General features: G+C 53.2%; 1 protein-coding gene across 1 annotated transcript; it reads right to left on the reverse strand.

Annotated features, from left to right (window-relative positions):
- Window positions 1-1774: 1774 nt before the first annotated feature.
- Window positions 1775-26688, reverse strand: LMNA (lamin A/C). Its single transcript, XM_053604914.1, has 12 exons — window positions 25648-26688; window positions 11677-11833; window positions 7849-7974; window positions 7418-7588; window positions 7106-7231; window positions 5617-5837; window positions 5306-5528; window positions 4761-4868; window positions 4549-4668; window positions 4049-4138; window positions 3037-3306; window positions 1775-2731 (listed from the first exon to the last, which is right to left on the reverse strand). The coding sequence occupies exons 1-12, from the start codon at window positions 26001-26003 to the stop codon at window positions 2705-2707; spliced, it is 1995 nt and encodes a 664-aa protein (XP_053460889.1). The 5' UTR covers window positions 26004-26688; the 3' UTR covers window positions 1775-2704.
- Between the last annotated feature and the right edge of the window lie 25 nt (window positions 26689-26713).

The following is a 26713-nucleotide window of genomic DNA, read 5'->3' on the forward strand; positions in this document are numbered from 1 at the left end:
CCGCGCCCTCCCGCCCTGCCTCCTGAGTCGCCGCACTGCAGGGGGTCCCTGTGCGCAGCCCCTCACCCGGTGTCGGTATTGTTCTTTAACAAAACTGCCTTTCTGCGCAATCATTTGCGGCCTGCTGAGCACCCGGCCGGGAGCGTCATGGGAGGTAATCACGCGCGCAGACACGCCTCCAGTCGGCCTCAGCGTTTCGCCCTGGCATTGTCCGCTCTGCCCACCTCCTCACACGCCTGGGCCGCCCACCCGGCACAGAGCACGGGTGCGGCTGAGTTACTGGGAACCTGCGCCCGGCCGCGCTCTGCCGCCCCCTGGTGCTCACCTGGGGAAGTACAAGTAGACATTGCTGCTTTTTGGGAATCCTTGAAGGACACCTGAGACCCCCAACTTGCGGGGACTCAAGAGTCTTAGCTGAGGGTCAGGACAAGAAGGGTTCCTTCTTTGAAGCTGTCCAGCCCAGGCAGGGTCCCCTTCCCTATAGCCACCACTAGTCTCAGCCCACGGAGGAATCAGCAATTTCCAGCATGACTTAGGGGCCTTTCTCCTCTCAGTACCGCACTTTTTCCAACTTGTTTTTCCCATAATCCCAAACTTGCCCTTTTCTTTTTTTTTTTTTTGTAGAGACAGAGTCTCACTTTATGGCCCTCAGTAGAGTGCCATGGCCTCACACAGCTCACAGCAACCTCCAACTCCTGGGCTTAAGCGATTCTCTTGCCTCAGCCTCCCGAGTAGCTGGGACTACAGGCGCCCGCCACAACGCCCGGCTATTTTTTGGTTGCAGTTTGGCCGGGGCCGGGTTTGAACCCGCCACCCTCGGTATATGGGGCCGGCGCCTTACCGACTGAGCCACAGGCGCCGCCCAAACTTGCCCTTTTCTTCACTGACTTTTTACTCCAAGCTTCAACTCCTCTGCCCAGGGAACATCAACTTCCAAAATCTTGGGATTTCTGCCACCTGCTAGCTGTGTGGCCTTGGGCACATTAATTGAATCTCCCTTTCCAAGAGAAAAGGGGACAATAACCACCTCTCAAGACAGTATGAGGGGAGAATGAAGTAGTGCAGAAAAGGAAACTCCTTTCAGAAGATCCACAGAAAGGTTAGTTGCTAAAGCTCATGATCCCTTGGGGCCCTTTCCCTCAGCCTAGGTTCCTCCCACCTCCAGGCTATTAGCCTTCTCCCTTCAGAAGTTCCTGCTCTGCCGAACATGTCCTTCTGTCTGCAGCAGTCTTCTTTTCTGACTTCCAATGGGCTGTAATTTCCCTGAGGATACTGAATGTGTTTTCTTGTTCATGTCCCTGTCCCATCAGCTAAACACAAGGTGGCACAAAGGGATGTTAATTGCTCCTTTGCAGCAAACCCTGCTCCTCCTTCCGACCCTGTGTGAGATGTCACTACCTCAGAGAGAGCCTGTATCATGTCTCCATATTGGTGCTTGGCTCAGGGTCCCAGAGAAGGCACTTGGAAGGGTACATGTGATGATGGGATGAAAGAAGTTAGGAAGGAAATGCCCTTTTTCAGTCTCTCCTTCTCTGAAGGACAAACACGGGGAGAGAACCACATGGTGGGGTAAGTGACACTCAGGACAACACTGCTCCCCCTCAGCCACCACTGAGTGCCCTGTTATGTGCCTGAAGTGCTGGGAGGGCTTCCCCACTCTGGTCTCCCTAGGGCGGGGCGACTGGCAGGAGGGGCAGTGTCCATGCAGCGCCTGTGTCAGTGAGTCAGCCCTCAGAGCACACACAATGCCCACCAACAAAGACACCACAGCAGCCAGGGTAGAAATAGCTAGTGTATTGATTTGGAGAGAGAGAAGGGGTGCAGATGGGAAATGGGGAGGCCAGGGGATTCTTAGTGTTTGCCCAAACTGCTGCCTCACTGCTCTGTGCCCCCTCCCCTTCCTGCTCTGGGGGAGGGGGTGGGCCCAGCAGGCGCTGGCCCTTTTTGACGGCCTCTCTCTCCCTCCTTCCTACACCCCACTTGACTCGGTCCCTCAAGCGACTGTGAAGAGCTGAGGAAGGCAGCTCAAACTCACCTTCTTCCCCCTCCTGCCTCATTTCCATCTGTTGTCTAAGGAAAATACAGAGAAAGCAAGTGCAGCAGGTACCTGGGAGAAGGAACTCACCCCGGGGCAGGGGCAGAGTAGGGTAGAGATGGGGCAGGCAGAGGCATCTCAGCCAGGGGTAGTGGGACCAAGAGTCCCCTCTCCTCCTCTCAGAGGCTGGCCTGGCCATGGACCTGCTGTCCAGAGGCGGCTGGCAGAGAAGCCTCATGCTTGCCTCTTAGGCACCATGTCATGGGGCCCCGGGGGTTGGGGAGGGGGTAGGTGGGGCAGCCAGGGACAAAAGCAGAAAACTAGGCTTGTAAAAGCACCCCGTCCCTTGGCTCCCAGAGGAAGTCTTCTTTGGTTTTAAGGCATATTTGGAATTTCCTGGAAGCAGGGAAAAGGCAGGCAGGAGAAATTAGGATTGAAATAGATGCATTTTTTTTTTTTTGCTTGTGTTTTTCCTTCAGTATAAAACCACTGTAGAAAATAACTTCTCTTAGAAAAAAAAAATACAGAAGAAAAAAACCAAAGGGGTATTTTTCTTTTTCTTTGGCTTCAAGCCCCTGCCTGCGAAGGCGAAGTGCAGGGGAGGGGCTGGACAGGAGGTGAGGAAGAAACAGGAGTCCTCCGCTCTACCCCTGCCTGGTAGGTCCCAGATTACATGATGCTGCAGTTCTGGGGGCTCTGAGAGAGAAGAGAGAGGGAAGTATGAGCGGCAGCACCTGGCCCAGACCCTCCCTCCCTGACCCCCAGAGGGAGATGGTGTCTCCCCTACCTCTCACACCCCAACCCTGCCCTGCCCTCCAGTCTGGGGCTCAGACGAGAGAGGCAGGGAGCAGGAGGGGACTTTCTAGGACTCCTCAAGAGGAAGAGGCTCCTACTCCCCCGGGCTGCGGAAGAGAAGGCCTTTCCCCCACAGAGGACTGCCTGTCCTAACCCTTAGTGGCCAGGGTCCTACCTGCAGGGTGTGGAGACAAGGGGCAACTCACCTGGGTTCGGGGCCTGGCGTTGCCCAGGAGGTAAGAGCGGGTAACCAGGTTGTCTCCGAAGCTGCTACCCCCACTGCCCCCCACACTGCGGTAGCTGCGAGTGACCGTGACGCTGGAGGCAGAAGAGCCAGAGGAGATGGATCCGCCCACCTGGGCTCCTGAGCTGCTGGCAGATGCCTTGTCGGCAGGCTGCCCACAGGTCCCGCACACCACAGTGCGTGAGCGCAGGTTGTACTCAGCGGGGTCCCCCGAGCTGCTGCAGTGGGAGCCCTGAGGAGGGAGACAAGGCTCAGGCGGGACGGCGAGTCTGGGACTGCTCAGGCCCCAGCCCAGTCTCTGGCTCCTGCGGGCTCCTGGCCTCTAGGCAGGAAGGTAGGTCCTGTGCCCAGGGAGCCAGAGGACACAGGGGCCTGGGAGGTAGAAGGGAGGACATGAAGGAGGAGAAGGGTCAGGAAGACTTGGGAACAGAAAATAGGAGTTGTGCCTTTGACTCTGGGTTGCTACTTGAAGTCTAAGAGGAAAAGAAGCAAGAGAAGAAACAAGCTTATAGGGCAGCAGGCATTAATTAGAGGAGGCAGGAAGGAGAGAGAACATTCTCTCAGGAAAAATGAGGGGAATGAGAGGACACGCATGCAACAGGGATGGATAAAGGATGAGAAAAGAGCTACATGCAACAGAGATGGGGGAGAGAGGCAGGGCCAGGGTGCCCCACGTCTGTCCTCCTGCCCCCTTCCCATGAGACAAATCCAGAACCTGTCCACTGCTCCCATGGGAATATTCCATGGCATCAGAGAGTTCCCACTCCCTTCCTTACCAGAGTAGGGCACCCAGACACCTGGGTTCCCTGTTCAAGGTATAGGAGGAGAGAGAAGAAAGGCCAGGGCAGCGAATGAAGTTCCAAACATTCTTTAATGAAAAGATTTTTGGCACGGGGAGGCTGGGGAGAGGCTGGCCCCAGGCCTGGCAGGGTTGCCCCAGTGCGGGCTCGACCTCAGCGGCGGCTGCCACTCACGTGGTGGTGATGGAGTAGGTCATCTCCATCCTCATCCTCGTCATCCTCAACCATAGTCACTGAGCGCACCAGTTTGCGCATGGCCACCTCCTGCCGAGGACAAGGGATCAAGCCCAAGGGTCAGGGGCTTAGGACTAGGGGAGGGGCATACAGCATATTTACCCACAGTGACCTTCTGGAACCTTCTGGTGGCCTGCCCTTGTCCAGCCTGCTGCCTACTCTGTCCTGTGTGGTGCTGGAGCTAGAGAGCTCATTCCCCCCCCCTCCCCAAGAGGGATGCCATCCAGTTCTCTGGGTTGGGCGTGGCTCTGCTTGAGCAGCCCTAGCTGTCTGCCTTCCATCCCTCTTGCTGCTAGGGAGGCATTTTTTGGTCTGCCCACTAGGGGAGTGGAGTTGTAGCAGAGGTCCAGAATTGGGTCCTTGTGTTGAGGACAGATGGTTCTGACTTTGGCCACCAGGGGGAGGCTTGCCCAGTAAGAGGCCTGTGGGGGCACACTCACCTCTCCAGTGGAGTTGATGAGCGCAGTGCGCAGGCTGTTCCCACAGCCCCAGCTGTTCTGCGCCTTCCACACCAAGTCCGTTGGGGGGCTGTGCGTGGCCCCCGCTCCTGCAGCCCAGATCTGGAAAAGAGGGATTAGAGAAGGACACTCACTCCACGCTCCCTTTCCCATCCAGCCACTATAGAGAGTACCCCAAGCTCCCTGCCACTCACCGTCACTGCCTGCCCAGCCTTCAGGGTGAACTTTGGTGGGAAGCGGTAAGTCACCAAGGGGTCATCTCCATTCTGGCGCTTGATCTGCCAGTTGCCCATGGACTGGTCCTGCCAGGAAGATAAAGAAGAGGAAGGTGGGGGTGGCTCATCCAGGCTCTTGGGTTTATCTTGCTCAAGGGCTTCCCCCTCCATCCTTCCCCTACCTCTCACCTGCCCACCCATCACTGCCTTTACCCTCAAGGATAAGAACTATGGTCTGTAAGTACTAATGCTGTGCCAGGCATATGGACACTGTCTTTCCTCTTCCCAGAACTCAAAGAGTTACAGGCTGTTAATCATCCCATTTCATAGATGAGGTAACTGACATTCTGAGAGGTTAAATGACTTACAGCCAATGAGTCCAGGAGGCAGGACTCCAACTAGAGTGTGCAGGAGACCCACACAGTAGTCCAGGGTCCCTCTGAGAGGTGGAGCCTCCTCTCCTCAACGTTCAGCCCCGCTTCCTGCTGCCTCTCTCCAGCCCTCAGACCCTGACTGGGACCTACCTCATTAGACTTGTTGCGCAGCCGCACGAACTTGCCCTCCTCATCCACCTCCTCTACTGCCACGCGCCCGCTGGTGCGTGCATGCTGGGAGAAGCTGCTGCGGCTCTCAGAGGACTCCAGCTTGCGCTTTTTGGTGACACTGCCCCCACCCTGTGTCTGGGACGAGTGGGAAGAGGCACGGCCACGACTGCGCTGTGAACTGGGGCTGGGAGACAGGCGTAGCCTGGGGAGGGGGAGACCAAGTGCCTTGTCAAGGCCAGGCACAGGCCAGAGGCCACCACTGCCACCTCCCTGGCTCCTCCCCAGCCCACCTCTCCTCCTCGCCCTCCAGGAGCTTGCGGTAGGCATGGATCTCCATATCCAGGGCCAGCTTGATGTCCAGCAGCTCCTGGTACTCGTCCAGCTGCTGCTGCATCCTTGCCCGCATTTCGGCCATCTCTCGCTCCTTATCTGCCAGCAGCCGCCGGCTGGTGTCCCGCTCCCGGGCCAGTGAGTCCTCCAGGTCCCGAAGTTTCGCCTCCTTGGCTGCCAGCTGGGGCAGAGGAAGTGGCGGTTTGGTGAGCTCTCAAGGGCCCAAGTATGGAGAAAGAGAAATGTGGTTGGGTGCAGGGGATGCCCAGCTACCCTCTCCAGGATCTTGATGCCTTCATCAGGGCTCCTCAGAGGCTCTGAACATGGCCTTGGCTAGTGACTGGGAAGTCTTTCCAATATCTAACTGAAATCTTTTCTTTTTTTGAGACAGAGTCTTACTTTGTCACCCTTGGTAGAGTCCTGTGGCATCATAGCTCACACTACCTTCAAACTAGGCTTAAGTGATTCTCTTGCCTCAGCCTCCCAAGTAGCTGGGACTATAGGCACCCGCCAAAACACCTGGCTATTCTTAGAGATGGGGGTCTTTTTTTTTTCTTTTTTTTAAGACAGTCTCACTTTCATGCCCTTGGTAGAGTGCTGTGGTGTTACAGCTCACAGCAACCTCAAACTCTTGGGCTCAAGTGATTCTCTTGCCTGAGCTTCCCAAGTAGCTGGGACGATAGGTGCCTGCCACAGTACCCAGCTATTTTTTTTTTTTTGAGACAGAGCCTCAAGCTGTCACCTTGGGTAGAGTGCCATGGTATCACAGCTCACAGCAACCTCCAACTCCTGGGCTCAAGCAATTCTCCTGCCTCCGCCTCCCAAGTAGTTGGGACCATAGGCGCCCACCACAACGCCTGGCTATTTTTTGGTTGCTGCCGTCATTGTTGTTTGGCGGCCAAGGCTGGATTCGAACCCGCCAGCTCAGGTGTATGTGGCTGGTGCCTTAGCCACTGGAGCCACAGGCACCGAGCCCCAGCTATTTTTAGAGATGAGGTCTTGCTCTGGCTCAGGCTGGTCTCGAATTCCTGAGCTCAAGTAATCTGCTTGCCTTGGCCTCCCAGAATGCTGGGATTACAAGCATGAGCCACCATGCCTGGCCTTAACTGAAATCTTTTGTTCTGAGGCTGGACCCTACTTCCTGACCACAAATAGCATAGCCAGCTAGAATACCACTGATGCTTTTAACACTCACACATAGAGTATTAAGACAAATCTGTGAGTTAGGGAGAATAAGAAAAATCCATTTTCAAATGGGAAAACCAAAGCTCTGAGAAGCAAAGGTGACATAGGAGGGAATACTGGATAGCAGACAGGACTTCTGATGTCAAGTCCTGGGTCCCTTTTCTTCATGTGTGGTCCTGAGGGACAGACCCCCTCCCCCCCCCGGCTTCTGGCCCACATCCCTGCCCAGATCCTTTGGCCCTGGGAGAAGAGGGAGGGCATCACCTGCTTCTGGAGCTGGCTGAGCTGCGCTGAGAGGCTATCGATGCGGATGCGGGTCTGCTGCAACTCCTCATGGGCGGCGCCTGCCAGGTTGCTGTTCCTTTCAGCAGACTGCCTAGCATTGTCCAGCTGGAGAAGGGGACAGGGTTAGGACTGCAGGGATCCAGAGGGACATAGGGAGGGGCCTGAGGAAGACATCGCTGCTACGATTTCAGGTCTTGAGCCACCCTGAGGTCCCCGCCACCATCCACCTTGTCCCCCCAGGAATGTCCCAGTGTGGGCAGAGGCAGTGAGGGAATAGGGGAGAGCAGGCACCTTGGCAGAATAGGTCTTCTCCAGCTCCTTCTTGTACTGTTCCACCTGGTCCTCATGCTGGGCCCGCAGTTCCTGTAGGGCATCTGCCAGCCGGCTCTCAAACTCGCGCTGCTTCCCATTATCAATCTCCACCAGCCGAGTCTCATGGCGGCGCTTAGTCTCACGCAGCTCCTAGAAGCGTTGGATCAAGGACATGGAAACCAAAATCAGAACTAGTTCCTTAGAGGCCACAGCTCACAGTCGAGCTCCCTGCCCAGCCTCACCCCATTGGCTGCTGTCGGCCCCACTCCAACCTGGGACCAGGTGCTGGCCCCACACCCTGTCAACTAGGGCAAGGGACTCAGATGGGTAAGCCCTCCACTCAGTTGACCCCCAACCTAAGACCAGTGTCTGTCACCACCACCAGTGTCTGGCATGCACACAGTCCCCACCTCACTATAGATGTTCTTCTGGAAGTCCAGCTCCTCCTTCAGGGTCTGCAGCCTGTTCTCGGCATCCACCCGCCGCAGCATCTCATCCTGGAGCTGCTTCTTAGCCTCACCCAGGGCTGCCTCAAGCTGAAAGGAAGCAGACAGAGGTTGGGTGAGGGTCACAGTACATGTGAGCTGGGAGAAGGCTGAGAGGGGAGCTGTTCCCAGTATGTTCCTTTATATGTATGGAAACAAATCTGGGGGAGGAAGGGCCTTGGATGTTCACAGAGGTGTGGACATCCACTTCCTCACAAAAATGACTCCAGGTGGGAGATAATTCTTCTCCAACAACATAACAGTTGCTATAAAGGAGTTATGTACAAAGTATGGAGGTATAAGAGAGAAGGAACGAGTGCGCCTGGACTGGGGGGTAGGAGTGGGTGTGGGAAGGCCTCCAAGAGGCTGAGATAGAAGGGACAGGCTGCTGGAGACTAGAGGGGGCACTGTTGTAACTATAGGGCAGAGACAAGCATGTGCAAAGGCTTGGAGGTATGAAGGCATGTGTGTATCCAGGGGTCTTCTGGGAGATCAGTGCTGCTGAAGCCTAAAGTATGGGTGGGGAGAAGTAATGGGAGAGGGGGCAGGGCTAGTAGGCAGGGGCTGGCTCATGAAGACATGCCGTTATCTGCCACAAAAAGGACCTCTGAAGAAGTTTGAGGAGGGAATGGCTGGGACAGTGGCTCATGCCTGTAATCCTAGCACCTTGGGAGGCTGAAATGGCAGGATCACTTAAGGCCAGGTGTTCAAGACCAGCCTAGATAATACAGTGAGACCCCATCTCTACAAAAAATAAGAAACATTAGCCAGGTATGGAATATAGATGCCTACAGTCCTAGCTACTCCAGAGGCTGAGGCAGGCGGAGGATCGCTTGAACCTAGGAGTTTGAGGCTGCAGTGACCTATGATTACATTCCAGCCTAGGCAACAGAGGAAGACCCTGTCTCTAAAATAAAATAAAATTTAGGGCAGCGCCTGTGGCTCAGTGAGTAGGGCATCAGCCCTATATACTGAAGGTGGCGGGTTCAAACCCAGCCCCAGTCAAACTGCAACAACAACAACAAAAAATAGCCGGGCGTTGTGGCAGGTGCCTGTAGTCCCAGTTACTCGGGAGGCTAAGGCAAGAGAATCACCTAAGCCCAAGAGCTGGCGGTTGCTGTGAGCTGTGACATGATAGCACTCTACTGAGGGCAACAAAGTGACACTCTGTTTTTTTAAAAAAAAATTAAAAATAAATAAAAATAAAATGAAATTTAAAGGAAGGAAATGAAAGGAAAGAAAAGAACAGGTTGGTCAGTGCAGCTGGGAAGGACTGGAAGAAGGGTGGAGCTAGAGGTAGACCTGGGGAAGAATGGCTCAGCCTTGGTTTGTAGAACCTGCTGACTTCTCCTAGTCCTCCCCTGGTATGGATGTTGCAGGACCTAGAAAGGAGAGCCCAGGATCGAAGTTTGGCCACTCATTTTATTCCTGGCCCTGCTGTGAGAAGATGAGGCAGTGAAATTGGAAATAAACCAGCTTCTTTGGTTCCATGCCCTGGCTTTTAGCACGAGAAACTGGAGCAAAGTATTTTGAAAGTAAAGGCCACCACACATACAAAGCACTGTTAACACATGTCCCATATGTGATTAGCCATTAGCTTTCAATTATGGCCTCAATAGATGACGAAAAGAAAGGAAAAAAAAGAAAAGAAAGGGAGCAAATTAAAACCACCCTGAGATATCATCTAACCTCAGCGAGAATGGCCTATATCACAAAATCTCAAAACTGCAGATGCTGGCATGGATGTGGAGAGAAAGGAACACTTTTACACTGCTAGTGGGACTGCAAACTAATACAACCTTTTTGGAAGGAAGTATGGAGAAACCTCAAAGAACTCAACCTAGACCTCCCGTTTGATCCTGCTGTTTGATTACTGGGCATCTATCCAGAAGGAAAAAAAAACCCTTTTATTATAAAGATACTTGTAGTAGACTATTTATTGCAGCTCAATTTACAATCGCTAAATGTGGAAACAGCCTAAATGCCCTTCAACCCAGGAATGGATTGGCAAGCTGTGGTATGTGTATGCTATGGAATACTCTTCAGCCATTAAAAAAAATGGAGAATTTGCAGCATTTGTATTAACCTGGATGGAGGTGGAACACATTATTCTTAATGATGCATCACAGGAATGGAGAAGTATGAATCCTATGTATTCAACTTTGATATGAGGACAATTAATGACAATGACACGATGGGGCATGGGGGAAGGGGAGAGCAGACAGAGAAGGAGAGAGGGTGAGGGAAAGGAAAAGAAAAAAAAAAAGAAAAGAGAATGGTGACTAATTCTCACATAAACTGGATTTAATTTTGACCAAAGTACATTACTTAAACATTAATTTTTTTTTTGCAGTTTTTGGCCAGGGCTGGGTTTGAACCCACCACCTCTGGTATATGGGGCCAGCACCCTACTCCTTGAGTCACAGGTACAAATTAAAACATCAATTTTTTTTTTTTTTTTTTTTTAGTAGAGACAGAGTCTCACTTTTATGGCCCTTGGTAGAGTGCCGTGGCCTCACACAGCTCACAGCAACCTCCAACTCCTGGGCTTAAGTGATTCTCTTACCTCAGCCTCCCGAGTAGCTGGGACTACAGGCGCCCGCCACAATGCCCGGCTATTTTTTGGTTGCAGTTTGGCCGGGGCTGGGTTTGAACCCACCACCCTCGGTATATGGGGCCGGCGCCTTACCGACTGAGCCACAGGCACCGCCCAAAACATCAATTTTTAATTCAACTTGTTAATATGTTGTTTAGGATATTACATCCTCATTTATAGGTGAAATATGTTTGTAATTTCCCCTTTATAATAATATATTTTTTTCAATTTTAATATCAGGTGTATTCAGATGAAGTAGAATGATTTTGAAGTATTTCTTCTTTTTCTATTGTCTATAATATTTGGCATGATCTGTTTTTTTGAAATTATCTTTTATTTTTATTTATAAATATTAGTTGTCTATTTTTGAGACTTTGAAAAAAATAATAAGACATTAACTGGGTGACGCCTGTGGCTCAGTGAGTAGGGCGCTGGCTCCATGACAGGTTCAAACCCGGCCCTGGCCAAACTGTAACAAAAAAATAGCCAGGTGTTGTGGTGGGTGCCTATAGTCCCAGCTACTCGAGAGGCTGAGGCAAGAGAATCACCTAAGCCCAAGAGCTGGAGGTTGCTGTGAGCTATGACGCCACGGCACTCTACCGAGAGTGACAAAGTGAGACTCTATGTCTAAAAAAAAAAAGTTAACTGATGACTCCATACTGAACCTCAGAGTCAAAGCATTCTATCATAGACACACTCTTATTTGACAATGTGAATGTTACTTTTTTTGCATTATTATTATTATTGCTCAATAAAAAAAAAAAAAGAAAAGAAAAGAAAGGGAGGAAGGGAAGGAAGAGAGGAAGGGAGGGAGGAGAAAAGAAAAGAAAGAAAGGACCCTAGTCCTCTTTTCTGCCAGAGGAGTCATAAACTGGAGGCCAAACTGGGAGGATCTAGGATGTAGTCTATTGTGAAGTTAAACGAAAATGGCTCATAGATGATTTCAAATTCACTGTGCTAGATCCCAGGGATGGCCAAAGAAGGATGAGATATGGTCTGAATAGGTAAAATGATGCCAGGACAGGTGAATAGCTCTAAGATGAGACCAGGCCAGGACAGGTCAGACCAGGCCCCTCCCAGGGCGGGACAGGGTGGCAGAGTGAGTGAGCACATGTCAGGCAGGGCCACTGCTGGCAGACCCTGGAGGGTGGCCTCACCTTGGCCACCTGACCCCGCAGATCATGCAGCTCGCTCTCCAGTGTGCGCTTCTCACTGAGAGCGGTACTCAGTGCAGCCTCCTTGGAGTTGAGCAGAGCCTCCAGGTCCTTGAGCCGGGCCTGGGCAGCCATCAAGTCACCTTCCTTCTTGGTATTACTAAAAATGAGAAAGAAGAGTGGGTTTAAGAGAAGAAGTCAGCATCCCTAGAGGGCCAATTCCATTGGGCCAACTCTGCTGTCCCCAGCTACCAGGAGAGGCATCCTTGCTTTAAGTCTGTTTGCATCTGCTTGTCTCTGGGGCTGGGCTCCCATCTCCCCAAGGGCCCCCAAAACCTAATTCTTGCTTCTCCACCCTTCCCATGACTCAGGGCTCAGGAACGTGCCTGGGGCAAAGGGCAAAGCTTGATCCCATGACATGAATGCTTTTCCCTCTTCCCCTCCCATTCTTTCCCAGTTAGACAGGGCACCTTTGTCTACTGCCCCTTCCCACACAGGGCCTTAATTTCTCCTCCCTGGACTCCACCCACCTTCCTTTCAACCAAGTTTCTCTCCCTCCAGGGAGAAGGACAAGGGAGCTCCTAGCCTGGGGCTCCACATGTCCCTAAGTCTTCTTAGTTTGAGTCCCAAAGGTGTTGGTCACCCCTTCTCATCCCTTTTCCACACATGGGACTGTGCAACTATGGGGAAGGAGAGTCCAGCTAGAGTGCAGGGAGACCTAGTATAAGGATAACCAGGCATGGTCCGATCCTTTCCTTTCTCAGAACTCAGTCTGGGTCCCCTGATCTGGGTAGAGCAGAGGGATCCCAACCTCCCTTCCTCTGGCTCCATCAGAGCCCTGAGAGAATGCTAAGCCCTGCGCATTGGCCACAAGCAGCATCTGGCTTCAGACGTGGTTCCCAGGCCTTCAGGTCCCTCTGGGCTCTAGTTTCATTTATTTACTGAGACAGAGTCTCACTCCATTGCCCCAGGCTAGAGTGCTGTGATATTGTAGCTCACAGCAACCTCAAACTCCTGGGTTCAAGTGATCCTTAAGTTTTTTTGTTTTTTAGTAAAAACATGGTCTCACTCTTGCTCAGGCTGGTCTCGAACTCCTGAGCTCAGGTGATCCACTCGCCTCGGCCTCCCAGAATACTAGGATTATAAGCATGAGCCACTGGGCCTGGTTATGCGCTCCAGTTTTTTGGGTTTTTTTTTTTTTTTTTGCAGTTTTTTGGCCGAGGCTGGGTTATGAAGCCACCTCCAGCATATGGGGCCGGCACCCTACTCCTTTGAGCCACAGGCACCGCCCATGAGCTCCAGTTTTAAGCCTCCCTACTCTTCAAACTAGGTAAAGCTTTGGCTAAAACCAGCCAAAAAGGGCTGCCTCTGCCACGTCCTTGACTTTTCTGGGCCCCTAACTATTTTTGCTAGTGAACTGGAGAAATACAAGGGTCCTATTTTCTTTCTTTCTTTCGTGTGTTTGTTTGTTTTTTGAGACAGATGCTGAGTGGGCTTGGCACCTATAGCTCAGTGGCTAGGGCACCAGGCACATACACGGGAGCTGGCGGGTTTGAATCCAGCCTGGGCCTGTCAAAACAACAATGACAAGTACAACCAAAAAATAGGAGGGGGCGGCGCCTGTGGCTCAGTGGGTAGGGTGCTGGCCCCATATACCAAAGGTGGTGGGTTCGAACCCGGCCCCAGCCAAACTGCAACAAAAAATAGCTGGGCATTGTGGCGGGCGCCTATAGTCCCAGCTACTTGGGAGGCTGAGGCAAGAAAATCACTTAAGCCCAGGAGTTGGAGGTTGCTGTGAGCTGTGTGATGCCACGGCGTGCTACTGAGGGTGATAAAGTGATACTCTGTCTCAAAAAAAAAAAAAAAAAAAAGTAGCCAGGCATTGTGGCAGGCACCTGTAGTCCCAGCTACTTGGGAGGCTGAAGCAAGAGAATTGCTTAAGCCCAAGAGTTACAGGTTACTGTGAGTTATAACACCATGGCACTCTACCCAGGGTGACATAGTGAGACTCTGTCTCAAAAAAAAAAACCTCCAGGAAACCCAAGAACTTTCTAAATGTTACAATCCTTCCACAAATACAGGGTGGGAGAAAGTAGCCAGGGAGTGGAGGAAAAGAGCCAAGGGGCCTGGACTCAGCTGCCATCTGTAACTCATCTGTCCTTGAGCACAGCCCACCCAGCAGATGGAAAAAGGGAAAACCAAACATAGGCCGGGGTCTATTCTAGAGAGGAGAAAAGTGCCAACATTTTTCATTTGCCACAAAAGCCCTGAGCTCCAAGAGGCCCCATGATTCACACTGAAGTAGGCCAGAGAAGGCTAGACTTGCAGACGCTCTGGAGTGACAGGATGAGACCCAGGCAGTATTCTCCTGTCACTGGCTTAGGGGTTATCTAAAAAAGGAGTGACTCCCCCTAACTGGGCTCTACTGGACTGGGAAAGGGATACAGTGACAGCCAGAGGGGCAAGGGCAGGGCAGGAGGACCTAGAGGGAGCTCCCCTAGCCTGCATGCCAGCTGAGTCTGGGCTTAGGGCCACACCTTAGAGCAAGGTATGAAACATGTCTGTCTCCTGCAAAAGGAGGCCCTTCCAGAACTGGAGGATGCCTCCCCTCCTCCATCTCAGTCAGAAAAGCTAAAAATAAAGTCAAAACCCAGCTCAGGTTTTGGCTGCCATCCGGCCCAGCCCCTGGCTGGGAGCACAGCCCCAACTTTCCATGACTTCAGAACTTTTCCGAAGCTGAAGCAGCTGCAGGGGGAGGAGAGAGAATGAAGAAAAACCACTGGTAAAATGAAGCGACCCAGCAGCAGACATAGATTCCGAGCTCCTTGGTCCACCTCCTAGGCTGGCAAGGGCTTCCCTGAAGAGGCCTCTCTGCCCTGCAGGCCAACGGCTACAGCTGGCTATGCTGGGAGGCTCTCAGAATTTAGAGAACTGAACGGAACTTAGAGTCAGTTTAACCCTCTCCTTTTACAGATGAGGAAACCAAGGAGCAGAGGAGAAAGGTGAATGGCCCAAAGTCAAGCATTGTGGGCCAGGAGCAGGGACGATGTTCCAGTCAATTCTGGCTACTGATCTAGGACTCCTCCTCTTGTCCTCCCTCCTCCCTAACCAACAAGGTCCAGAGAAAACAGAGGAGCTGGAAGGAGGAAGAGGGTAGCCACCACAGTACAAGGTGGTCCCCAACCCAGCCAGCCTGAGCTGAGGAAGCAGGACAGAAAGATGGGGGACTTTCAGAAGACACCCTAGTCCTGCCCTCCACATCTCCTGGTGCCAGAGGAGGGGCTCTAGTGCTCCCTTTTAGTGTTCCCTTTGGCAACACCCTTTCCTTGCCCATGTCTGGTAGATGGTAGCCAAGGACAGAGGTGTGTGGTTTTTACTTCCTCCTGCTGGCAAAGCTGGGGTGGCAGTGGTGTGATAATGGCAGGAACACTTACATAGAGCTTATTGTGTACCAGCCATCGAGTATGATCATGTTAACTCAAATAATCACAGCTACCCTGAGACTGGTGCTGTTACTATGTCATTGAGGAAACTGAGCCACAGATAACTATGTCCAGCGTTCTGCAGCAAGTGGGGTACAGAGCTGGAATCAGTGCCCCACTGCACAGGGCTCTTGCCCTTTCCCTCCTAGAGTTCTGGACTACGGCTGCAAAGAGAAGCAATACAAGGACTAAGACACTCTACAGAGGAGAAAAACCACAAACAGAGAGGTGGGTGAGGAAGTGCCTTTGCGGTTTTCTTAGGCATGGGGAGCTCCCATATGTGGGGAAGAAGCCACTGTCACCCATGGGCTCATGACTCAGACCTCAGGAGCTCTGCGGCTGCAGAGCCACATGCACACCCCAAGAGAGGGCCGGGGTAGAACAGAGCCCAGAGCCTCTTCTTGCTCCTCCTTAATCCTGCCTGCCCACCACCGAATGCCATTTTCTTCCTAGGAAGGGTCCTCAGACTCTGCCCAAGCACTTAGCCCCAAGATGGCACTGCCTGCACCCCAGTCCCCTGGAGTATGGCAAGGAAAACCTGGCAGATGCCCCATGCTGGCCTGGCAGGGATGAAAGGGTGTGGCAGGCTGGAGGAGCTGGGAAGGGTGGGAACCTCAGGTGATTCATGCTTGGGCAGACAATACCCGGGTACTGGTGGGAAATCCTCTAGTACTTGCAGGGGAGCCTCTGGCCTTGCCAATGTCCTGCCAGTGGGGGCTGGCTCTTTCCCCTGCACCCTCCTTGCTTCCCAAGCACAGATATGGCTGCATCCCAGCGCAGAACAGAGAAGGGCTGGGCATCCTGTTTCTAATTCTTCCCAGAACTGGCAGAAAAGAGTTCAGAAAGAGGGATGAGAGGGTCAGGCACGGAGAGGAAGAGAATAAGGTAGAAATGGGGTACGGGCTACTTTAGGGAAGAACGGTGGCAGCACCGCCAAGGGGCTGGTGGGCACTGGGCCAGACGCTGACCCGCCCGCTGAGTCACCGTCCTCAGCCCGGCTCTGATGCCAGATATGGAAGCCAGCCGCCAGCATGTTTGGGCCTGGTTGCTGGAGCAACGTGCAGGCTGGAGGGAGAGGCCACCATTTCCTCCCGGCCTGGGAGGGAGGCGAGAGAGACTGCGCTGGGCTGGGGCTAAAAATAAGACGTGGGAGGGGACAGGGACAGAGACGCACAGGGGCTCCCACTGCAGGGCTCGGTTAGATACCCCCTCCGCCCTCGCCACGCGCCAGGCCCTGCCTCACCGGCCCTCGGAGTTCCCCATGGCTGGCGCCACCTGGAGGAGGTAGAGGGCAAAGGCCCAAGCGCCCGCAGCCCTGAGGGAAGGCGCCCCCTGCGGCGGGGGAGGGGGATAGCAGGGCCCTGCTCTCCAGGCAGCTGCTCCCCTGTGTCCCCTGGGCACCCAGACCTCTGCCCAGCCGAATTCCTGCCACATGGGGGGTGTCTCCTGCCGCCACGCAAGTCTGTCTGCACGTTCCTACATCGCTCCTCTTGTTCCAGCCACTTCCCTCCATTTTCCCAAACACCCCACACCCACCTGGGGCCCACCTCTGCCCTGGCCTGCTGCTTTCAGCCAGTGTTTTACCCATGGGGTCTTAGGGTTTTTCCTGTATTTTCCCCAAATGCCCTGAGACCAGGCAGTTCATATGCCATGGGACCTCCTCCTGGACCAACCCCTGTACTTTTACATAAGGGGAAACCAAGGCCTGGAGGAGGAGAGGCTTGGGCACTAAAAACATGCCCACCAGGTCACCTGAGGACACTCACAGTAGACTAGGACAGAACACAGAAAATGGCACAATGTGCACAGTCGGCACCACACTAGGGCTGCTGGGAGATGTATTGGCCTCTGCCCTGTATACTGGGCCTCATGAGACTGCCACTCCGACTCCACACTCAAATTATCTCACACATCCTCACACCTGTGTGTGCAGCTAGCCATGAGGCTTGAGGGTCTCCCACTCCCCAAAGTAACCATTCTTTGCCTTTGGCTAATCTGTGGGTCTGTAACCACTTAGAGGTAAGGGCGGGATGTGGGCAGACTGGGACACCTGGCTTCCCTCCCTGGCATTCAAGGCACCATCCCTCTCTAGAAAGGAGAACTCATAAGAAGAAAGGTAAGGGGACAGGTGTTCCAGGGACTTAGAAGCCTCCCAAGCCCCACCCTGTTAAGTTCTAAATGGTAGTTCCCAGGAGGGACCACCCCAGCCTGCCCACACAAGCACATGCACCCACATAGGCATGGCTCTGCTTCCGCACGCCTCCCTTGGGCGTGACGCCTGCCAAACATGCCTGGGGTCTGAGGCCCCTCAGATCCCCTTCCAGAGCCACCAGGCTCCCAGCTGTCCTCCCCCAAGACAAAGACAGGTCTTAATTCCGGGCAGAGGGAAGGGCTGATGTGGGGGCAGTGGTGCTGAGAGGGGGATAGGAGGCCTGTTGACATGTTCAGACGCAAATCCAGCAGAAGCTGGGCCTGGCCTCCTGCCAGGCCTGAGTCACAGCTGCTGGGTGCATCAACGTGGCATTGTACAGAGGCAGGAGGAGCCTGGGGCCAGGGGCCAGGGGCCAGAAGCCAGAGCACTGAGGTCCCAGACAGTAGGTAACTGGCTTCCTCACCAATGGCCCCCTGTAAGGTCCCCTGCCAACTGTTTTCCTTCTTCCAGGCTTATCTTTCTAAAAGTCATTCCTGTGTAATCACAAAAATGCAGGGGTGGGGCCTGGGGACAGACCAAAAGAAGTAGGGGAGGGGAGAGATGACCTAAGAAGAAGGTAGAGTATCCTGAGCGGGGAAGGGAAGGAGGTCACTGGGCAAAGGAAAGGACATTTAGGGGATCCCCACAAGAAGCCAAATCAGCAGTGCCTTAACCCTCCATCTGGTGTCCTATAGTAATTAACCTTGACAACACCCCAGAGAGAGTGGAAGCCACACCCCAAGGACCGGAAAGGAAGTGGGGGAAGACCTAGGAGTTCTGGTCCCTCTGCATTCCAACTCTAGCCTCAGTGCCACCAGTCCCAGCCAGCAGGGGGTGGCAGCCTTAGAGCTTTGGGAAGAAGAGGGCTCTTGGCAGTCCCACACGGCTCTCTCTCAACTGCCCAGCAACTGGACCCATTGAAATGATGAGTCTCTAGCTCTCCTGAGCTAGCCCTGAAGGGACTTATATGTCCTGTTCTATAAGTCCTGTTCTCCTTTCCATTTGTCTGCCACTCAATTCAGACTACTGTCCCTCATGCTGCAACTTTAACGCAGTTCTCAAGAAAAGGCCACTTAAAGCTGGGCACAGTGGCTCATGCCTGCAATCCCAGCACTCTGGGAGGCCAAGATGGGTGGATCCCTTGAGCTCAGAAGTTCAGAGACCAGCCTGAGCAAGAGTGAGATGCTATGGTCACATCAGAAAAACTGATGGCGCCCATAGTTCAGTGAGTAGGGTGCCGGCCACATACACCGGCAGGTTAGAACATAGCCCGGGCCAGCTTAACAACATTGACAACAACGACAAGAAAAAATTAGCTGGGCATTGTGGTGGGTGCCTGTAGTCTCAGCTACAATGGGAGGCTGAGGCAAGAGAATCGCTTAAGCCCAAGAGTTTGAGGTTGCTGTGAGCTGTGATGCCACAGCACTCTACCGAGGATGACACGAAACGAAACTGTCTCAAAAAAAGAAAAGAAAAGAAAACTAGCTGATATTGTGCCAGGCACCTGTAGTCCTAGCTACTCAGGAGGCTGAGGCGGGAGGATTGTTTAAGCCCAGGAGTTTGAGGTTGATGCGAGCTAGGCTGCTGCCATGGCACTCTAGCCAGGTTAACAGAGTGAGACTCTATCTGCAGAAAAAAAAAAAAAAAAAAGAAAGAAAGAAAGGGCTACTTGTCAGCCTCTTCTTGTCTAACTGGACAAGCATAGGGTCTCCTGTCCATTCTACCCACTACAGTGACTCAGCTCCCCTGCAGGGCCTGGGATCCCAGCCAGAATTATTACTGGCTTCAGAAGGCGGGATTCCGGCTTCCTCTCTCACAACTGGGTAGAAGTTGGGGGGGAGGGGATCAGGGAGACCTCCCCTTCTCAAACTCTGTTACCTTCCTTAAGGGATTGGTAAAGGCAATTTAGCAATTGCAAGACCTCCTCTAGCCCAAGCTGAAGTTGGGGGAACCACTATGAATGCAAGGACAGCAGAAGGTGGGCAGTTCAAGGTCACTGTCCATCTCCTCCTGGCTCCAGGCAGTGCTGTCTAATCCTGTCCAACTCTCAGGTAACAGTCCCTCCCTTCCTAGCCCCAACACAGGTCATGGGAGTCATTCCTGTGCTGCCTCTTCCTTTCCTACCACAAGATGCAGCCTTTCCATTGTCCTGGGAGAGGCCCCGAAAACAAAGTGTCCTTTTCTACTAGCAATGAAAACAAAGCACATGCTGGGAGAGTAATGTAATAATCAACCATTTCTAACGAACTTTCTTTGAGAACTAGAGAAGTGCGTTAGTATTTTTAATTTCACAGCTTGTGGGAAATATTTCTATTGAGATAGCATTGGCTATTAACTATAGTCACATTAATTATATTTGATTTTACTATTATTAGCTTGATATTTTAGAGGATTGTTTTCTCACTTTGAGGGTTATTGTACTACTTTGGAACCTAAGGGATTTCTGAAGATTCTCTGCACTGACCCTTTCTTTTATTGGTAGGGACATCCAGACTACTTGAATGGTGATTTGCTCAAGGTCACCAAACAATTTAGTGTCAGGATCAAGCCTAGAACTAAGAACACCAATGACCAGGGCTATTTCTACTTCCTCACACTACCTGTCACTTTTTTTGGTGGACCAACTTGCCTCTCATAGGGGATAAGAGACCTACCACCTCCCCAGAGGTCTCCAACCTCTGCCAGTGTCACTCTCAGAACACTGGGGCCAAAGAGGTGAGAGTGAGATGCACCCTGCCCTCGTCTCAGCTCTCTGAACAAGACCTGGGCTTGGCTGCTGTGGCTGCTAGAAGTGGTGAGGGTCTGGAGAAGAGGGAGGCAAGGGGGGCAAGAGTGGGGGCACAGTTGTCAGGTGAAGGCATCTCCTACCAGTTGTCCCCCCAGCTGTCCTGGCTTCAGTTCTGACACTGAGCCACTGTACACTGGCAGTAGGATTGGGAGTGGGGGCCAGGGGAAGTGCCGACCAAGGCACCAATAGTGGAAAGGCAAAAGGGTCTCCTAGTGAGGAATTATTCTTTGTTTTTCTTGGGCCCCTGAAATACTTCTCAGCCCCTGGGGTTAGCTGCATTTTTATCTTTCCCTTTGATTCAGAATGTGGTTAGAGAGATAACACCAGGGAAGGGTTAGGGCCCAGGCATCCTCAAAGACCCCCACCCCCATTCACCTGAGGGCTATGTCAAAGGCCACAGCCTCGTCTCAATCCAGGTAGACAACTTCCAAGAGAACTCTTTTTTTTTTGAGACAGAGTCTCAAGCTGTTGCCTTTGGTAGAGTGCTGTGGTGTCATAGCTCACAGCAACCTCCAACTCTTGGTCTCAAGCAGTCCTCTTGCCTCAGTTTTTCTGTTTTTAGTAGAGATGGGGTCTTGCTTTTGCTCAGGTGGTCTCAAATTTGTGAGCTCAAATGATCTACCGGCCTTGGTGTCCCAGAGTTGCTAGTATTATAGGTGTGAGTCACCGTGCCCAGCCTTCCATGAGAACTCTTAGGACACAAATCAGCATTCTCCCTGAGCTTCAATCATCTCATGATCTATGGCCTGGCAGGGTCCTGGGCCTTTCCAGGTACAGGAGTAAGGCTGTGGGTTGTATGTTTACAGGTCCCACCTAGCAAGGCAGCAGAGCCTTAATGCATCGCTGGCCGGAAAGCAGACCGTCTGGGCTGCAGAAGTGTGCCTCAGCTCCTCCATGTCACCTCACCCTCAGCGGTTCTCAACCTCCTTTGTAACAATGAAAATACATCCCGGCATTAGGAAGGTTGAGAACCACTGCTCTAGATCCTCCAACCTGTCCGCTAAGCTAAAGGACTGAGGTGTCATGTTGAGAGCACCCACCTCAAGTCAGAAGTCCTATGCTAAAGTGCTTACATATCTTCCCCTTTCCTGTTCTTGCCCTGATCAGAGCCTGCATCTCCCTGCCTGTCCACACTGCATAAGGCGGGCAATCCAGGAAGTTGTCAAGCTCCAGGGCCTCCTTGGGTGGAAGAAACACTTCTGCTTTGTGGGCCCAGGATCTCCCCACTTCTGACTCAGTCTTCCTCGATCAGTTTCGCATGGGAAGGCAGACTCCTGGAGCCCCAGTCCCTAACTCTGGACTCAACTCTGATTTTGATTCTTTTTCTTTCTTTTTTTGTTACCCTTGGTAGAGTGCTGTTGTGTCACAGCTCACCAAACTCTTGGGCTTAAGTGATTCTCTTGCCTCAGCCTCCCAAGTAGCTGGACTATAGGCACCCACCACAACACCTGGCTTTTTTGTTGTAGTTGTCATTGTTGTTCGGCAGGCCCGGGCTGGGTTTGAACCCACCAGCCTTGGTGTATGTGGCTGCTGGTGCCCTAACTGCTGAGCTAGGGGCACAGAGCTCTTTTTTTTTGGAGACAGTTTTGGCTTGTTGACATGGGTTGCTCACAGCAACCTCGAACTCTTGGGCTGAAGTGACCTGTAGCTGGGACTTCAGATGCCCACCCCGCAATGCCCAGCTACTTTTTTTTTTTTTTAGATTTTAGTATGGTTATCTTAGAGCATTTTTCTTTTTCTTTATTATTATTTTTTTTTTTTTGCAGTTTTTGGCCGGGGCTGGGTTTGAACCCACCACCTCTGGCATATGGGGCCGATGCCCTACTCCTTTGAGCCACAGGCACTGCCCACCAGCTACCTTTTCTATTGTCAGGCCATCCTCCCAAAGTGGTGAGGTTACAGCATGAGCCACCCCGGCCAGCCTCAACTCTGATTCTAACTATTTGTGCATATTGTTTGTCCAGGCCTGGCTCCAGACACTACCAGAGGTTCTAAGGAAGGAGGCAGGAAAGGGACCCCAAGATGTGGCAGGGAGAGGGGCAAAAGATACAGACATTCAGGCGCTCATCTCTCTCCTTAAGACAGCTGTCGTCTCTACCCTGTCTCCTGCTATCTCATGTAAAGCCACCAGAGCGGGAAGGAGGGGCAATATCTGAATCATCCACCCAGCTGTTATTCTGCCTGGGATGGGCTGACTCTTAACCTCGACCCAGGAGGGCCTTCTCTCCAGTGCTTTCAGCCTTCCTATTTTCTCTGAACTTAGGTATTTAAACCTCTTGGGCGAAAAGAGAGAGAAGTATGAGGTGAAGGAATGAGTTTCTTCTTGGAGCCTATAACCCAAGTCAAAAAGAGGGAGACTGATTGGGGTTGGGGTACTCAGGCTGGGCCAAGGATTGCCACAGGGTCTTATAGACAGCTCTGCATCACAACTCCAAGTATAGCCCTGAACTCTGAACACTAATTAAACATTAAACCAGACAACACCTCTTCAGGCTTTGATGGGAGGGGCTGGGACAATGCCTTTCTTTCTCTCCCAAACTTTTCTTTTTTTTTTTTTTTTTTGTGGCTTTTGGCCGGGGCTAGGTTTGAACCCGCCACCACCTCCGGCATATGGGACCGGCGCCCTACTCCTTGAGCCACAGGCACCGCCCTCTCCCAAACTTTTCATTCTACCCACTTCATTTCACCCTCACAGCAGACACAACTGGGAGCAACCTGTCTTGACTCATCCTACTGTGGACATAGAAGGGGAGATATGCCCCTGTCTGAGCCCCCTTTGTCTCCACCCTACCGCCCACCAGCCTGTGATCCAGGTGTACAAATCCACCCCCCTTTTCCGGAAGCCCAACCTCCCTAGCCAGGATCAGTGGGGGAGAATAGAGGCAAGTGGCTAAATATAACAAGTACATACACCACCCACCGCTGCCCCATGTGCGCACACACCCGCCTAGTGTCCAGGCCTGGACAGCTGCACCAAGAGACAGAAGAGACATATTGGTGTAGCTGGGATGGCAAGAGACTGGAGAACTCAGTCACTCTGTTCCCTGATCAGTGTTTTCACCAGATCTGCTAAGAATGAATGCTCTTGCCCTCTGCAACGGAGGCTTTGGTAGCTGAGTAGACTAGTTTAGAACACAATTAAATTCTCTGGGGCTTCCTTAGCTTACCTATTATCTGTCTTGCTAACTGAGTTATTCATATCACTAGTAGAAAAAGGAGAGGCATGATCCCTTCCAACAGAAATGAAAGTAGAGGCTCGGTTCCCATAGCACAGTGGTTACAGCCCCAGCCACATACAACGAGGGTGGCAGGTTCAAACCCAGCCCAGGCCAGCTAAACAACTGCATCAAAAAAATAGCCGGGCGTTGTGGTGGGGCGCCTGTAGTCCCAGCTACTTGGGAGGCTGAGGTAAGAGAATCGCTTAACCAACAGTTTGAGGTTGCTGTGAGCTGTGACGCCACAGCACTCTACCAAGGGTGCTGTAGTGAGACTCTGTCTCAAAAAAATAAAAAAAAAGAAAAAAGAAAAGAAATGAAAGTAGATCCTATCTCCCTAACTCCTAACTCCCATGGATTTTTCTTTTTCTTCTTTTTTGGAGAGACAGAGTTTCACTTTACTACCCTTGGTAGAGTGCCGTGGTGTCACACAGCTCACAGCAACCTCCAGCTCCTGGGCTTACATGATTCTCTTGCCTCAGCCTCTGGAGCAGCTGGGACTACAGGCGCCCGCCACAACACCCAGCTATTTTTTTGTTGCAGTTTGGCCGGGGCTAGGCTTGAACCCGCCACCCTCGGCATACGGGGCCGGCACCCTACTCACTGAGCCACAGGCGCCGCCCTCCCATGGATTTTTCATAAGGGTGATGGATGTGCCACACCTACCACACCAGGGCTGGGGTGGGGGCAGATGACAACCGTATACATAGAGGGGTCTGGAGAAGAACGTGTTTGGAGCAGATGATCAGAAAGAGAGGAGGGAAATCAAAACGGTGGCCCTCTAGGGCTCTTACAGCACCTTCAATGCTCTTTGGCTTGGGTCTTCATAGAGGAATGGTGGGCAGGGAAAAGAAAAATTCATTTTTCTTTTTTTTTTTTTTGAAACAAAGTCTCACTCTGTCACCCTGGCTAGAGTGCAGTGGCATCTTAGCTCACAGCAACCTCAAACTCCTGGGCTCAAGTGATCCGCCTGCTTCAGGCTCCTGAGTAGTTGGGACTACAGGCACGGACAGGACTCTGGGTAGTTTTTCTATTTTTAGTAGAGATGGGGTCTCACTCTTGCTCAGGCTGGTCTCTCACTCCTGAACTCAAGGGGTTCTCCTGCCTTGGCCTCCCAGGGTGATATGATTATAAGCCTGAGCCATCGCACCCCCCAGCCGAAAGCCAAATTCTTGGAGGGCTACAAGAAAAGAGCCTAAATTTCCAGGCTCCCAAAGGGTTAGAGAAGAGGGTGGAGCTAAACAGGGTGGGGTAGGGTGGGGCAGGGATGGGTGAAGTGGGAGTGGCCTGAAGCTTCCAACGGCTGGATTTCAAAAATGTCACTGTAGTCCAGCATTTTAATAAGGCTAAGATTAAAACGTCAGCAGCAGAGAGGATGGGCCTCTTTGCTCTGGCCTGGTTGGTGAATGAAAGTGGCTCACCCTGAGTGGTTAAGGAGAAGGGAAAGGCAGAGCCCTCAACCCTGGAAGACACTGGGTGGAAGGCCCAGAGAGGGGTGCTGCCAGACCTGGATGCAACACAACTTGCTGCACCAGGAGCCTCTGCCCTCGGTCTCCCTCCCTCCCTTGCATTCCAGGGCCAAGCAGGCCAAGGGCTGTGGGAGCTGCGGGGGAGCAGATCTCCTGGAGATGTCTTGGTGGGTCTGACAGAGTCCATGAAAGGTCCGAACACAGGGAGTGAGAGAGAGCTTCCCCGCTCTTAGAGAGAACTCAGGGAAAGGTCATGCTAAGGGGCCACCACCAGTGCCCCTGGAGGGGAGTCGCTCTGTGCCTTCTGACCTTTCTCCTGCACCACTGGACTGATGCCAACTCTGTAGTTCTGTCTTAGCGGGGATATGTTCGGAGCCAGTCTGGGCAAAGCTGGCACAGTGCCAAGCCTGCCCAAGACAGTCCTAACAGGACCCTTTTACCCACTGCCATGTGTCCTGCGTGCGCAGAGTTCTTAGACCTGGCAGGGCCAGTTCTGCTTAGCTCAAACCCCTCCCCCAGGCTCCAAATAGCCAGCAAATCTCACCCTGACCAACTTTGGCCCCGCAGCCAGCCCCAACTCGACTCTAGTGCCGCCACCATTCCTTACTTCCTCCCACCCAATATGTAGACCCTCCCCTCTGTGTCCTGTCTTGACAATTCCCCTTGGCACCACCAGTCGCCCGGCGCCGGGGGCAGTTCCGGGGAGGGAGGAGACTACATGGCAAAAGTTATCAGCCGTCCGGGGCTCTCCCGCTCCCTTCCTGCAGCCGGCCAGAGGGGCCGGTCCGCCGCCCTCCCCACTCCCACGCGGCCACCTGGGCGCACTCACCGCGCTTTGAGCTCCTTAAATTCCTCACGCACTTTGCTCAGCTCCAGCTGCAGGCGGGCACGTTCCTTGGCCACCGAGTCGAGGGTCTTGCGGGCATCTCCGAGCTCAGCCTCGTAGGCGGCCTTGATGCCGGACACCTCGCGGCTGACCACCTCTTCAGACTCGGTGATGCGAAGGCGTAGCCCTGCGTTCTCGGTCTCCAGCGAGCGCACACGGTCGATGTAGACCGCCAAGCGGTCGTTGAGCTCCTGCAGGTCCTCCTTCTCCTGCAGCCGGGTGATGCGAGTGGGTGACAGCGGGGTGGAACTGGCCTGCGCCCCGCTACGGGTAGCGCGCCGCTGGGACGGGGTCTCCATGGCCGGCAGGGTGGCAGCGCTGCCCGCGGGGCAGGGGTCCCAAAAAGGGCACGGGGTTCAGGCCGAAGGACAAAGGCTGCTCGAGGCTGGAGTGCGCCGGGCCAGCTGGCTCTTGGCTGGCTCCTGGCAGACGTGGGGATCTGGGCCCAGTGCTGTCAGACCTTGGGACCTGAACTGACCGCTGTAGACGCGGCGCTCCCGCGAACACTGAGTCACAGGAGCGGGGGCAAAGGCTCTAATAGGTCCTCCTCTAAGGAAGGCGGGGCTGCCATCTTAAAGGGGCCGTAGCTTGCCCACAGAGGCGAGGGCGGGAGCGAGGGGGAGGGGCTGGATGGCTGGCAGTGGCCGCAGCGGCCCCACCCTCCCCAGCGTACCCCAGTCTGCCCCGGGCTCTGCTGAAGCGTCCCCTGTCTTAATTCGCGCCTGCTCAGCGCTCTCAGATACAAGTTTGTCCCCACGGCCTCAGGGCTACTGCGTCAGGGTGCAGAGCCAAGGGCTGAGAGTGGGTGAGCGAAGGTGGGAGTAAGGGGGTAACTAGGTGTAAAGCAAGGGAGGGGGCCAGGCGCGCAGGGCTGGAGAGCCAGGATAGTGGGGGGAGGACTGAGCCTAGTGCCCATCCGTGTGACTCACTCTCCTTCTACCGCTGGCTCCCCCTCTCCTCCCAGTAGTAACAGTGAGTCACCCCTACCCCCCTCCACATGTGGGCAGCC

Source organism: Nycticebus coucang, chromosome 10, assembly GCF_027406575.1.
Source record: "Nycticebus coucang isolate mNycCou1 chromosome 10, mNycCou1.pri, whole genome shotgun sequence".
Lineage (NCBI taxonomy): Eukaryota > Metazoa > Chordata > Mammalia > Primates > Lorisidae > Nycticebus > Nycticebus coucang.

Excerpts from the sequence above, each read along its gene's own strand:
- LMNA (XM_053604914.1), bottom strand. The coding sequence starts at position 26,003 with ATGGAGACCCCGTCCCAGCGGCGCGCTACCCGTAGCGGGGCGCAGGCC. Across the intron at positions 11,834-25,647 it reads TTTAAGGAGCTCAAAGCGCG|TAATACCAAGAAGGAAGGTG; the intron begins GTGAGTGCGCCC and ends TCTCATTTTTAG. Across the intron at positions 4,669-4,760 it reads AGGCTGGGCAGGCAGTGACG|ATCTGGGCTGCAGGAGCGGG; the intron begins GTGAGTGGCAGG and ends CCTCTTTTCCAG.